Here is a 14,803-nt window from a genome sequence, read left to right on the forward strand (position 1 = left end):
TGCAATTCTACACAAGTAGTTGTGTACCCAGCTATACTGCCCCATCATATTCTGCACAATTGCTCCACTGCTGGGGTTTCTTGAAGCCCAAAGAATGTTTCAGGGGTTTCTCAATGGTCAAAAAGTTGCAAAAGGCTGGGCTAATCGAATAATGAACACTGCTTTCTATTGTTACTTAGGGACTACAGACTCAGGATCAGAGAGCTTGGTGTATTCATCCCCGTTCCTTTTAACTTCAGCTTGTGGGTGGCACCAAAAGAATAGCTTCCATCTAAACAGCTGGTGCCTACCAAGACCCTGCTCCAAAAATGAGGTCCTGGGAATTTATTTATTTAAAATATAGCTGCTAGCCACTTTTTGTCCTATGGAATTCAGGGTGGCTTACAATATATTTTGATAACATACATAAAATAGGTTATATTCATACCATAAAACTAAAATTTAAAATGGGCCAGTGGCACCCAGGAAGTCTGACCCTGTGGCTCTGGAGGGAGGGGGAAGAAACCTTTCCTGATACAGAAGAAAATTTTCCTGCCTTCATTGGGGGTGGAAGAAGAGTTGGTTTGGATACCCCAAAGGAGTCTCAAAGTGACTTACCATCCCCTTCCTTTCCTTTCAGCACAACAGACCTCCTGTGAGGTAGGTGAGACTAAGAGCACTCTGACAGGACTGCTCTGTGAGAACAGCACTATCAGGACTGCGACAAGCCCAAGGTCACCCAGCTGTCTGCATGTGGAGGAACGGGGAATCCAAACCGGCTCGCCAGATTAGAAGCTGTCACTCTTTCCCACTACGCCATGCCTCCAGGTGGGGCCTGGAGATCTGCCAAAATTCCAAACCGATCTTCCGATTAAAGAGTACAGTTTTCCAGGAGAAAATGGCTGCTTTGGAGTGTGGATTCTATGGTGTTATACCCCACTGAGGTCCCTCCCCGAACCCCGTGCTCCCAAGGTGCTACCTGCAAATCTCCAGGAATTTCCTAAACGGGAACATGTTTTGCCTTTTGCCAGAGGAAAACACTTCTGCTAGCAGGACCAATTTGTGAGCTGGCTCCTCCCCAAACTCTGGAACATCATTGCACACATGTTCATCAGGCACTTTCCCAATGCCAGTTAAAAACATCTTTAATCATCCAAGCGTTTGGCAGCATCTAATGTGTCAGGGCTTTGAAGGGGCTGAGATTTTAATTTCATTCTGGATTTTTTGGTTAAAAAATAAAAGGGTTGTTGATTGTTTTAAAGTTTGGGCTGCAAGCTGCTGCGGAGGCCTAGAGGAGCAGGCCAGGCACTTTCTCCCCCATAAATAAAATATTTTAAAGCGTTTTCATTTGGGGGGGGGGGACTCGAATGCCATTCTGTATTAGCAACAGCAACCAAAAAGATTTTACTTGGCTGATTTCTTCAGATCCTCAGTCTCTATTCTCTGCCCCCTCACCTCTTAAAAGCCTAGCTTTTATTCTCCGGGTCATGCCAAGAAGAAAAAAAAAACCTAAAACGCTTCAGAACTAATTTTTTCTCTTCTACTTGAAGCCGAGCCACAGACTAATGGGTCGCCTCTGGACCCAACGGCTTGTGGATCTCGGCCCAAGACGAATTGGGGAACGCTTCTGGCTCACAAGTCCTTGTCCCCACCCTTCCCCGCTCCCCTCGGCACCGGTGCGCACGCCAGCCCCACTTACCGCCAAGACAACCCTGTCACGCTCGAGGAGATCCGCCAGCCTGTGCAAGAGCCTGCCTCGGCTGGTGGCGTCCATTTGCCTCCACGCCGACCCTCTTTGGAAGGCGACTTTCGCCGCTTCCACGGCTTTATCGACATCGGCCTACGGAAACAACCAAAGAAACGGGCTAGGAGGAGAGGGCAGGAGCATTCCGGAAGAGAGAAAGCATAGATTTGTACTCAAGGGTAATGATGGGTTGCCAACGGGCAATTGCAAAAATAATATCCAGGCTTCTCAGAGTGACTGAAAGACCTGCAATTCCCATGTTTATGTCCCAAGTGGAGGATGTCCTTTCTCAGTTCCCCCTTCAACCCATTATTTTAAGAGAATTGCTTTTTTAATCCCCTGTTTTTCACCACCTGCAGGAGTCTCAAAGGGGCTTAGAAACACCTTTCCCTTCCTCTCCCCACAACAGACAGCCTGTAGAATCATAGAATAATAGAGTTGGAAGGGACCTCAGGGGTCATCGAGTCCAACCCCCTGGACTATGTAGGAAGAGAGTGCTGGGAGAAATGCTCTGTGAGAACAGCCTTGCGAGATCTGTGACTAGTCCAAGGTCACCCAGCGGGCTGCATGGGGAGGAATGGGGAATCAAACCCGGTTCTCCAGATTAGAGTCCACCGTTCTTTAACCACGCTGAAGAGGAAGCTTCATTCAGTGGCTGCAGGCATGGGGAAACGGCTGGGCTTTACCCTCGAGAGAACACAGAACTGGGCAGCTGTGCGACCAGACCCACCAAAAAACATGGATTGCTTTCATCTTACTCCGAGGGTTGCCAACTCCAGGTTTGGAACTTCCTTGAGGTTTGTGTGAGGGGAAGGCTTGGGGATGGGAGAGACTTCAGCAGGTGCCATGCCTTAGAGTCCCTCTGCCAAATTTCCTCCAGAACTGATCTATGTTGCTTGGAAATCTCCATGTCCCACCTGGCAGTTGGCAACTTCAGACAATCCACTCCAAGATCCACTCTGCCAACAAGGCCTTCCAGTTCCCCAGGCTTGTTATTCTTTTTCATTTCAATCACTATCGACCCTTATTCCAAACAGATCTTTCGTCCCATTTGTATTTTGAAAAACGGCTCTGTATTTAGAGTTGCCAAACTGTTTTTTATTATTTTACTGCACTTATATCCCATTTTTTTGCCTGGGGGGGATGGACCCAAAACTGTTCTCCTCCTTAACCTTCACAAGAAGTTTTTTTGGCAGAGCCAGCCACACCGAACAGGGAATAGAGGTAAGGAGAAAAGCTCCAGCCAACAATACCTGGGGGATTCGGCAAACATCCAGTATCATACTTGAAACAAACCAGCCAAAAACGCACAAATGGGTCGGCCACATCCATAGCCCTGCCGAATTCAAATGCAAACTCCTCTGGAGTTCACTGACAGTCTAGCTGCTCGATAAAAATCTGGATTCCAAAGATATTCTGAAGTTCCGAGTGGGACAGGCTCCCAATTGTGGCTCATCTCCCTACCAGAGACAGCAAACTGATGGGCAGCTGTTGAGACTGGACATCCCCCCCCCAATTTTCTCTAATCTCTTGGGTAGGGGTTGCCAGCTTCTGATTAGGAAATTCCGGGGAATTTGGGGGAGGGAATGTGAAGGTTCAGAGAGTTTCAGCTCTCCTTTTATGTTTTTCTAAAACGCAATACCACCCAATTCTGAGAGGAATGGGAAGGCGACTGTAAGCTGCTTTGAGCCTCCTTCGGGTAGGGAAAAGCGGCATCTAAGAACCAACTCTTCTTCTTCTTCAGTAAGATCAGGGCTCTCTCAGCCTCACCCACCTCACAGGGTGTCTGTTGTGGGGGAGAGGAAAGGGAAGGCGACTGTAAGCTGCTTTGAGCCTCCTTCGGGTAGGGAAAAGCGGCATCTAAGAACCAACTCTTCTTCTTCTTCAATACGAATGTGATCTGGAGCTGTCGCTAGAGAAAAGGACTTTTCAATCCACTGAGAGGAAAATGGGGGGGGGAATTGGTGCTTGCAGGAAAATAATCTTTAATATTTGTGAAACCCATTTTAGTGCTTCCAGAAGGGAAAGTAACGTTCTACGGAAGAAGCTCAATGCAAAACGCATTGAGGTTTCACAAATCCCTACAAGAACCAGTTGTGTTCCCCCTTCCCATTTTCTTCATTGGACTGGTGTCCACCTAGTCTTCAAATCAATTGTGGAGCAAAACACACTCGCAGCTTAGAATGTGCAAAGTGAGCGATTTTCCCAAAGGCAGAGAGGATGGACAGAATTCCAGGCCAGAACGGACAGACCCCTTCCCCCTGGCCAGGCTCCCATGCCACCAAGATCTGGACCAGGGGTAGTCAAACTGTGGCCCTCCAGATGTCCATGGACTACAATTCCCAGAAGCCCCTGCCAGCATTCGCTGGCAGGGGCTTCTGGGAATTGTAGTCCATGGACATCTGGAGGGCCACAGTTTGACTACCCCAGATCTGGACAGAACTCTGCCGCATTCAGATTATTTAAATACCTTCGATGCGGTTTGGAGGGCTGGGTAGTCATTATTACGCAAGCGGCCAAACTCAGCTGGAATCTTTCAATCGAAATGTCAGGCCGGGCCCACGTAACCTCTCAGTTACAAGAATAATATTTTTCTACAAAAATAAAATAAAAGAGGCCCAAACTGGAACGCTCACAAACAAGGAAACACTATGGGCAAGGCTGAAATTCCATTCTTAATCCACCCGGCTCTTAATCAGTGTTGGATTACACGGATGTCGCCATACCGAGGTTGCATGCGTAACTCTAGTTTGTGGCTGGCAGGAGAAAAGAACATCAGAGCCATCTTAGCTATCAGCCGGGGCAAAACCCTCATGTTTTGATTGGGGGAAATGCAAGCTTTCTGCCTGATGCTGATCCAGGTAGGCGCAATTGTTTATTAATGCTGTGGAATGAAGTTTTTGGAAAGAGATTTTGTAAGACAGCCCGCGTGTCATGGGGGCTAGAGAATTGGTCTAGGATCTAGGAGACCGAGTTCAAATTCCCACCCCGCCAAGGGAACTCTCAGCCTATGATAACTCACAAGGTTGTTACGAAGATTAGAAGAATTGAATAAGATGTTCTGGGTTCCCACGAAGGAGGAAGGTGGGATACAAAGGATGTATTTTTTAAAAATAGTCTTACAGTGGTGTAACTCAGGTGAGGACTGTGTTACCACAGTCTTTTGGGGGCAAAGAATGAAGGTGGAGACCCCTTGGAGTGCCAGAAAGATTATTTGGGAGATACACAAAAACCACATTAAAAAAGCCACAAGTGAGGACTTGAGTGAGACTGAGTGGAAAAGCTGGGTGGGTCCGACCCATGGTAACAGAATCATCTACTACCTCACCCATGCCCCATGTTTCTCCCCAACATGGACCCAACGTGCTCAGCCTTAGCCTCATGTCAATCCATTAGGGTGTGACCGGCCCAAAGTCTCCTAGCAAGCTTCCATAGCAGCGTGGGATTTGAACCGGATTACTCCTACCCTAGCTCGATGACACTTTCCACCACCAGGGATGCCAACCTCCAGCTGAAGTCTGGAGGTCTCACAGAATTAAAACTGGTTTCGAGACTCTGGAGAGAATGGTTGCTTTGAAGCAGGGGTAGTCAAACTGCGGCCCTCCAGATGTCCATGGACTACAATTCCCAGAAGCCCCTGCCAGCGAATTGTAGTCCATGGACATCTGGAGGGCCGCAGTTTGACTACCCCTGCTTTGAAGAGTGGATTCTATGCTGCCATATCCCATGGAGATTCCGTCCCTCCCTAAGTCCCACCCTCCCTACGAATTTCCCAACATGAGCCAGGCAACCTACGAGTACCAGCCTGAGATCCTTATATGTTGAAGAAGGCTTCCTATAAATGTAAAAATCCACAGCATGGTCAGAAAACATGGCGCCCGACAGCTTTGCCTGCTTGCTGACTTGGTATGGGCCATACCAACAAACTCCAAGAAATGCCCACCCAATTCTGACTTTGTTTGATGGAGATTTGTTCAGTCTCCCTCCTACTCCAAGGCTGATCCTCCTCCCAGGCAGCAGGTTTTCCTTTCCATCTCCAGGCGAGATTTTTATGTTGTTTTTTGTTTTGGTTTTGCAAAAAGAACTTTGGTGATGTCTATGGCGTGAGTGTGCTGGGTCTCGACCGCTTGGTTCATGACAGGAACACTTAACATGCTCTTCATGCCTCCCACACAAAGAACCCGCAGGCGTGGCCCCGTAAAGCATAAAACAGGCATCGCATTGATGTTCCTGCCCCACACAGGAGAGGTATTGGGCGCCCTAGATAAAGGAAGACTTCGACACCCTCCCTTTTCATTACAGAGAAAAGCAAGAGGTCACGAATGAATGTTTTCCTGGGCAGTCCAAACTACAAAGTGTAGAAATAAAACCAGCGAGAGCTTTTCAGAAGCCCTCCGTGCCCCATCAGGGCAGCTCTAGAAAAACAGCTCCAACCCAGATGGAGAATCCCAGAAGCCGAGGTTCTAGGAACATCGCTATCCCAGAGAAACAATGTCAGGCTGAATTCAGCCAAATTAGGGATGCCAGCCTCCTGGTGGGACCTGGGGATTCCCTGGCTTTTCAGCTCATCTCCAGACTAGAGATGAGTTGGAGAAAACGGATGGTTTGGAGGGTGAGCTGTAGGCCACTGCACCCCACGGATGTCCCTGCCCTCCCACGCTCAGTCCCAAGGCGTTTCCCAGCCTGGATCGGGCAACCCTATCCCCCACCCCCATCAGCGCCCAGGGAGGATTAAACTTAAGCATAAGAGCAGAGTGGCTCTGGGCACATTCTCCTCCTGCCTCCCTCCCATTCGTTCGAGGGATATGCGACTGAGCAGCCGGTCCTTGCATTTTGAGGCCCCCCAGGGAGAACAGACCTTGTCTCCTTCGTCCACATCACAGATCTTCTCGGCCCTCGAAGGGCTATAGGTTGAGAATTTCTTCCCGCTCTTGGATTCGTGCCATTCGTTGTTAATAAATATCTGAAGAAGAAGGTGTGGGGGGGGGGGGGAGAGAGAAAGGAGTCAGTATGACGTGAAGAACGAAGGAAATGCCACTTTCCAGACACGCTCGTTTCCCATGAAACCCAAACGGGATGTTTATTGGTTTGAACTAGCATCTGTCAGCTGCCTTCCGGCCTTACAGGTAGCCAAGGTGGCCTGCAGTGTAAATAATAAGAGACTCCAGCTTGGGAATGGACTCTGGGGCAATTGGGGTTTGGAGACGTTTAACGCCACCAAAACCACCGTCTAAATTAGTCTAATTCTCCCACTGTTAGGCAGATTCCCAGGGCGCTCAGGAGAATTTTACATTTCTCTGCTGCTTGCAGATATAGATAATGATACAACCTATAGAGCAGCGGTAGTCAAACTGCGGCCCTCCAGATGTCCATGGACTACAATTCCCATGAGCCCCTGCCAGCATTCGCTGGCAGGGGCTCATGGGAATTGTAGTCCATGGACATCTGGAGGGCCGCAGTTTGACTACCCCTGCTATAGAGTGATCAAAATTCGTGATAGAATGGTCTGTTTCAAGTGAACTGGACAGCTGTGTTTATGAACGTTCTTGTTATGTATTCTATTTTGTATTGCTCTGTTTTAAGATGTTTTAATTCCTGGTTTTAATGGATGTTTTGCATCATCTTGTGCTGGTCTATGACCATAATAAAACTAACTGAAACGGTCTAAAACAGCCATTTTCACTAAGTGGCTTCAGAGGGAGTTGGCCCGCAATAGGACAGCTAGATTTGAGCCTGTAGCACATTAGCACAACCAACGAGATGGTCTCCGGCGAAAGGAGATCTGACTCTCAAAACCTTGCCGATCTCGTGAATGAGTTTCACAGGGAACCTGATCCCTGTAGTCTGTAATTCTGGGAAATCTCCAGACTCCACTTGAAGGTTGTCAACTGTTCTGTGGAGCTCCACATACTGCAGGTCCCTGATATCATGACCATATGGAAACTGGTGAGGGAACCCCCAGCCTAACTCATGGCAGACATAACATCTAGATTGGCCCTCTGAGATCAACCATAAAACAGCCCTTGGTAGACCACAAGAGATGCCCACAGTGATTCCACAGTCGTAATTGAAACTGGCCCAAAGGGAAGCCTTGTCTGACCGCAACCAGGGCCAGGGCTTTTTCAGCCCGGGCCCCTGCCTGGTGGAATGAGCTCCCTGGAGAGCTAAGGGCCCTGCCAGAACAGTTCCAGTTCCGCAGGGCTTATAAGATGGAGCTCTTCCGCCAGGCTTTTGGCTGACAGAAGACCTTGCCCCGTAATTCATCATTTCCGGAGATCAATTGTAGATCAGGAGAGGGTGATGGGGAGGATTCGGCTGTGATTGTGGGTTCAATGGTTTTACTGTTTTTTATTGTTGTTAGTCATGAGCCAGGAGGCCATGAATGGTGACCTAAAAGTTTAACAAATAATAAACATAAATAAATAAATGATAAAGCTGGAAAGGCTATCCTGGATTCCGTGAGCTACTAGAGCTCTTCAGACCTGCCTTAACCGAAGTGAAGAACCAGATCGTTATGAATGTTTTGGGCCATTTCATCTTTCTAAGAAGTCTTGTCCAGGGGAAAGTATCACGCTGGGCTTCACTAAAGGTCGGGTCTCCCTGGTTAGCTGGAAAGAACCATTTTCATTAACAACACAAGCAATTCTGTTAACAAGGTACAACCGTGAACATTCACCTGGATGTTTTCACCAACATGTTCCTCATCACAATGCAAGGGTTGCAACACACACGGCCAGCCCTGATTCTGGAAGCTCCCCCCCCCCCTCTGCTTCCAAGTCCTTTTTTGACTCTCGGGTAGAAATCAGGAATAATTTGAGAAGGCTGCAGAATGGAGCCTTTTTACAAATAAAGCAAATTCTAGTTTCCAAATAGATTTAAATGGGGTTTCTCTTGACCCCGTCAAGAAAAAAAAGTTTATTTGCCTCAGATGGTTCCCCAAAGTTGGGCCTGATCCAAGTGGCAGGTTTCGGGGTGGGGGTTACCTTTTTGTTGAATATATTTTTATTGTGATTTTAAAAAAATTATTTGGACTTTAAGTAGACAAATGACGGGGGCCGTCTTTACCTTTTAACTAAGTGCTCAAAACAGTTCCACATGAAGCCTGTCGGAACCAGGATTGCTTCTCTGACAGAAAAGTAAAATAGGTTTCAGGTGTTTTACTGCAAGGGAGCAAACCTCAGCAAGTAAAGGAGAAAATTTCTCTCTTTCACAACCTGCCAGTAAGCATCCTGAAGATCTCAAGGTAAGCACAAGCTGAGTTTTGTTCCGTGAGGGACCGGCAGATGCCTGAAGAAGTTAAGGCTGTAGAAATCTACGTGCATATTTTTTTTCCTCGCCAAAAGATATTTTTAAAAAGAACCGTCATTTAGAAAGCTTAAGCCCCAAAGAACAGCACACAAGACCAGTTCCGAAGTTACAATGGTACAACCTCCATGTACACACACTTCTGTTTGTAACAAAGAACCAAGCTTTATTCCCTTTGTAAATGAAACCCGGGAACGCTGAGTGTCTCATTATGAAGTTAAAGTAAAGGCACGTCTAGTCAGTGTATGCTTCCTTTTTCTCCATACCTGTGTTGAGTAATTCTCGTGTTACATTCAATGTGCACCTTATGGTGTGATCCAAACTTCACAGTTATTTTATTTATCCAGATACTGGCCCCTGGTTTCATGTCTAGAGTGATAAAGCATTGGCTCTTTCTCACAAACTGGTGTGCGCACATGCTTGGGCAGAGTGCATGTTAACACTTGCATTCCCTGTAACGTTTGCCGTGTAAAGAAACAAGATTTGCAGTCCATCTTGAAGCTCCGTAAAAAAGCCAGGCAGTAAATAACCGTGATGCTCATCATAAGTCTAAGGCATAGATGCAGATCAAACCATTGCTGAATACTATCTGTCTGCTACATGCACGGAGGATAAAAATAAATCTCCGTGAGCAATCAGTAGCAAAAATAACTGCCAAACATTACTCCGGATTCACATTATCTTCCAGTGCATCACCTTACTTTTAGAACACACAGCCTCTTTTTAAATTAACACGCCTATCCCCCCCCCCAAAAAAAAATCTGTAAGAAATGTAGCTTAAAAACCAGTAGCTGGATTATGCACAGATCAAGAACTCTGCAAAACAGGGGAGAATCCTGGAAACCTGTATTGTCATTTACAAGGATGCTTAAACAACCTGATTTTTCACAAACACAGTTGTCATCAGCTTCCCCTTGTTCAAGGCCACATCTGGGCTCTGGCCTTTACAGGGGCTGCGAACTCCCCTGGGGGTTCTTGCCCTCTTAGCTTTCTGGGAAGTGTGCAAAACAGAACAGTTCCGCAGGACTTCAGGATACTCTGAGCTTGGGACAAAGGTGGAAACAACCTGCTAGTCAGAGCCGGAGTTGTTGTTTGGATTTTTAGTGTTGGTTACATAAAATTACGTCAAATGTGTTGGGCCCCAGTCTATAACTTCTGCTTCAATCGGAAACGAGAGGGAGAGAGAGAGACAATAAAATCAGAATCCAGTAGCACCTTTAAGACCAACAAAGATTTATTCAAGGTGTGAGCTTTCGAAAGAGAGAGAGAGAGAGAAAGAACTTTTTTGCTAAGCAAATTCAAACTTATTGGGTCCCCACTTGGCCCTGCAAAACAGAGGTGCACCAGGGGTTACACAAAGATCTTGGGCAAGCGGAATTCCGCTAAGCCCATTTATGTTTCCACTTGTGCATTTCTGGACCAAAGTCACTGTTTGCTGTGCTCACCATTAGCCACCTTGGGTCCCCGAATGCTGCACTACAAACATCTGAAATCCCTCAAACATTCATGCTGCTTTCTCCTTTCTACTGGGCTTACTAGAATACCCAACGGAGGCTGCTAAATCCAGGTGGGCTTGCTCCTAAGTAAGCGCACAAAGGATTGTATCCCGCCCTCACTGGAAATCTCTTGGCTCTCCCTCGGCTTAGCGATGGCAAAGAGTGAGTAGGAGCCGTCCCAGCTCTCCAAGCACCGTGTCCTTTGAGTCTTCCCAGTTCCTTTCCCAGCTACATTCTCCTCGTTTTCCTGTCCTTCCCTGCCAGTTTCTTCTGTACGTTTACTGTTTAAAGTATCACTCCCACCTTCCTTCCTTTCCTATTCTGGCTCCCACCACCAAGCCTTCTGCTGACTAGAAGGGTTCTTTTCTACACAACAGCCAGGTAACCCATTGTTTCAGTTTACCTGGGAAGACGACTGTTGCTCTGGTCTTATGGCAGGACGATGGTCCCATTCTGAAAGGGCCCTTCCTAGGAAGTCTGTATTTATATATGTGTTTGACCACAAATTCTGGCCTTACTTAAAGATGAGAGTTTGAGGGCGATACTGCTGTATAAACTGCACTTCAATGTTCATGACGAAAGAAAAACTTATTGATTTTTTGATTCTGCCTGCGTATTAGACCAGCAGGAAGAAAATGTAAACACACACGCAAATCTCCCTGTTCTGCTAAGAACCAGGAGAAACCAGAATTAATTTAACACCCATGCCATTAAAAAAGATTAATCTGATTATTGGTTCTTCATACCCCTTCTTTTTAGGTCCCTGGAAAGGCACTCAAGTGGAGATTGAGATTCTCAGTTTTGTAAATGCCTTAAAAATTAAGCTTCTTTGAACACATGGGTAAATCCAAAGCAGCCAATAGACTAAAAATTAGTCTCTAGTAATTAAATATTACAAAAATTCTGACACCTCTCATACAGTTCTAGTATGACTCTCGGGTAGAAATCACGAATAATTCTTAGTTTATTTAGCATAACAATAGTTCATTTGACATTGGTTGGAGTTTGCAGGGTCTCTTCCGCCTTGATTTCCCAAATACTTGGCGGTATCCCACAATGTTTCTGGACGCATTTATTATCACATTGGACGGCTCACAAACTATCAGTGCATTTAAAAACCAAATTCCCAACAGATTTGTGCATGCATACGTCTATAAAGATCTGTACGCATTTTATTTTTTGGCTGGAAGAATGCCTCCTTGTACCAAACACACACTCACCTTTCAGAAATTGCTACATCCTTCCTTAAACAGCAGACACATTTTACACACATCATTTCCTCCTTGTTTTCTTCCAAGGCTACCTTTTAACCTCTGTTTTCTTCTGTGACTCTGGGCTTTCTCGTCCCCATTTGCTATTTTGACATGGAGCGAACCAGCACTACATTTTAAGCAGGCCTCTGATTTCTTTTGCAACCTACCCACCTATTAAGACAATTAATTTTTAAAAGAATGCCCCGTACACCGTTTTCCTTTGTGAATTTCAAGGCATATAAAAAGTGTCGCTGTTTTTGGGAAGGCACGGCTTCCATTGAAAACGTCGACGGAAGCCAGGCCTTCACAAGACCGAAGTTTCAGCAATCTTGGGCTCTCGCCAACGTAGCCTCTGCCGTGCATAATCCCCAGGTGGAATATTTATGACCATTCTTTTAAAAAATGCTACAGCTGTACATATTGGATGAAGCGAGCAGCGCCTCGCGAAAGCGCACACTGAAATAAAACGCGATCCATCTTTAAGGTGTCGCTGGGCTTTTACCTTCTTTTCCAAAGGGGAAACATCCAGGTTTACCAATTGAGCTTTGCTGCTGAGGTCAGGACAAGATTCCAAGCCCTTATCTAATACTGCATTGCCTCTCGGTTATTCCGAGTAACCCCTCGTGCGAGGAGAACCTTTTCTCTTTTCTACACCCAGCGAACAACCAGATTCCCAAGAAAACGTTTAGATAACAAATGCCAAACCTGCATACGGATTCTGCTCCATTCTAGCCAGCCTTCATTCCCGTCCTTTCTTGTGCAGGGAAATTCTGCAGTCATTCAGCCACTCCTCTTGTGGGCAAAGAGAGCTACGGCTGTTGTGAAGGTACAGAGCATGACCTGGCCATAAAACCCACCCCGGGCGAAGGGAAATAATCTAGGTTTTGCTTTGCAGCCCTCAGTCAAGTCCCTGTTCCTTTATCAGATGCTGGAGAATAGATGTATCTAGTGAGAACTGGCATGCTGCGGTGAACAGAGGGAAATCAGACTCAAAGAATCAGCCAAGAAGCCCCGAGTTTGAATCATAACACTGTCACCCCACAGGGATGGAGCGATGGCTTTCGGCAGAATTACAGGACGGTTCCACTGAAACCGTGCCATCCAATGCCCTTGAAAGGGTGCTGAGCCGTTTTTAAATAGGACACCTGTGCCACATGGGAAATTTTAATTCATTCAAAAATGACCCCAAGAAAGAGTCAGATTCCAATCAGGAAACTGGATTTGAGATTCCCACATAGCCCGGAACACACTAAGGGACCTTATCTCTCCATCTCCTGACCGATCTAACCAAAACAACCCAGAAATAACCCCCCAGGGCTGTCAACGACACATCTGAGAGTAGCTACCTTGCCAGAGGAGTGATTGCGGGCAAAAGAAGAAGGGGATGACAGAGAACGAGGTGGCTGGATGGAGTCACTGAAGCAGTAGCTGCAAACTTAAATGGACTCCGGGGAATGGTAGAGGACAGGAAGGCCTGGAGGACCATTGTACATGGGGTCGCGATGGGTTGCACACAACAACCACCTTGCCAGAGAGACCCCAGATATTCAGGAAGGCAGCCCAGAAACCACACACAGGTGGCCGAAGCTGCACTTCCAGATGGGCAGGTAGGTAGGTAGGTTAGATGGACAGGTAGAAATAAATCTTTGTGGGTCTTGAAGGTGTTATTGGACTCTGCTTTGGCTGCTCTGCATGGGCACCTTCCCCATGGAGAGGAGGGTCCCTCCCTCTCCCTCTCCCTCTCTCTCTCCCCGTCTAGGCAGGCTAGTCCAGCATGAGGACTAGCCCCTTGGCTCCTGGTCCCCCCTGGCTCTTCCTCCACCTGCCTTACCTTCGTGTACTGCACCTCCAGGTTCTTGATGGGCCGCGGGAGCGCCGGCGGCGCCTTCCTCTCCGGCTGCCCATTCGCCACTGTCCCGTTGAGCGTGGCCATCCCTGAACCTCTCGCCGACGCCGGCCAAGCCCCCGCGCCCCGCCGCCCGGCCCGTTGCCTTTATGCCCGGCCGCCTCCCCGCGCCGGACCTCCCCCCGGCGCCCGGCCCGCCCCCCGGCCCGCCCACGACCCCGCTCCGGACGCCAGGCAGGCAGGTAGGGCGCAGCCAGCTGTTCGTCCGGCGAGGCTGCGCGCAAAGGCGCTCCTCCCGCGGAGACCACCTGGCCGAGCCCGCTTGGCAGGGAAGGAGGGAAAGGGCTGTCCGGAAGCCTGCTTGGAGACGCCCCCCGGGACTCTCCGCGGTCCTGGGGGGGCTTGTGGCGGAGCCGAGAGAGAAGCCGAGCGAGGCGCACCTGAGCACCCAAGGGAGGCTGGCAGATTTGTTCCGAGAGAGAGAGAGAGAGAGAGAGAGAGAGAGAGGTTGGTAGGCAGGTAGCTTTAGACAGGAGAGCAAGAGAGGTAGGCCAGCAGCAACCCTGGCAGGATGGCCCAGGCTAATCTTGGGGGAGGAGGGGGGGGGACAGGCAATGCCAAACACCTCTCTAGTCTTGAAAGCCCTTGGGGGTCCTTGCAGCACTTTCCATCGAGATACACCCCCCTCTGCCCCCCTTTTCCCTAAGGCCTTTAACTTTTCCCGGCCTTATTGTCTTTTCCGATGGGTCTGGTGTTTTCCTGACGTGACCCAAGACCCATAGTCTCCCTTTAGTCCTTTCGCTCAGACTAGTCTGGATCTGATCTAAAGCCCCCTTATTTGTCTTTTCAGGGGTTCTCCGTATCCGGGAGCGCATTTCCCAAGCATTTTCCGCGTTCTTCACAGACCAGCGCTCACACCCACCCATTGTCACGGGGAACAGCATGTTGCACATTATCTTGATCTTGGCCTCCAGCCATTCACCCTGACGCTTTAGGGTCTTTTTCGTCTCCTTCATGGCTGCCCGTCTCCTTCTCATTTCATGGCTGCAGTCTCCCTTTCGGTGATGGCGAAGCCAAGGAACAGGAGATCTTGAACCACTTCGATGTATCTCGAGATTTGTGCACATGCAAACACACGTACTTGGTGGCTTCCTATGCCATGGGCATGTTAGGAGTGTGT

General features: G+C 48.1%; 1 protein-coding gene across 2 annotated transcripts in view; it reads right to left on the reverse strand.

Moving 5' to 3' along the window:
• The window catches only part of ALDH1A3 (aldehyde dehydrogenase 1 family member A3), a 29,860-nt gene extending 16,094 nt beyond the window's left edge, over positions 1-13,766 (reverse strand). The window contains exons 1-3 of one of the 2 annotated variants that reach the window (XM_077317358.1): positions 13,609-13,766; positions 6,582-6,686; positions 1,679-1,819 (exon numbers count right to left, since the gene is read on the reverse strand). In XM_077317358.1, coding sequence (XP_077173473.1) covers positions 1,679-1,819; positions 6,582-6,686; positions 13,609-13,710 — 348 coding nt within the window. In that variant the 5' untranslated portion in view covers positions 13,711-13,766. Of the gene's footprint in view, positions 1-1,678; positions 1,820-6,581; positions 6,687-12,482; positions 12,741-13,608 lie in introns of those variants that run through there. The other variant, XM_077317359.1, reaches the window with a different exon arrangement.
• Positions 13,767-14,803: the final 1,037 nt, after the last annotated feature.

This window comes from Paroedura picta, chromosome 18 (genome assembly GCF_049243985.1).
Source record: "Paroedura picta isolate Pp20150507F chromosome 18, Ppicta_v3.0, whole genome shotgun sequence".
In the NCBI taxonomy this organism is placed as follows: domain Eukaryota; kingdom Metazoa; phylum Chordata; class Lepidosauria; order Squamata; family Gekkonidae; genus Paroedura; species Paroedura picta.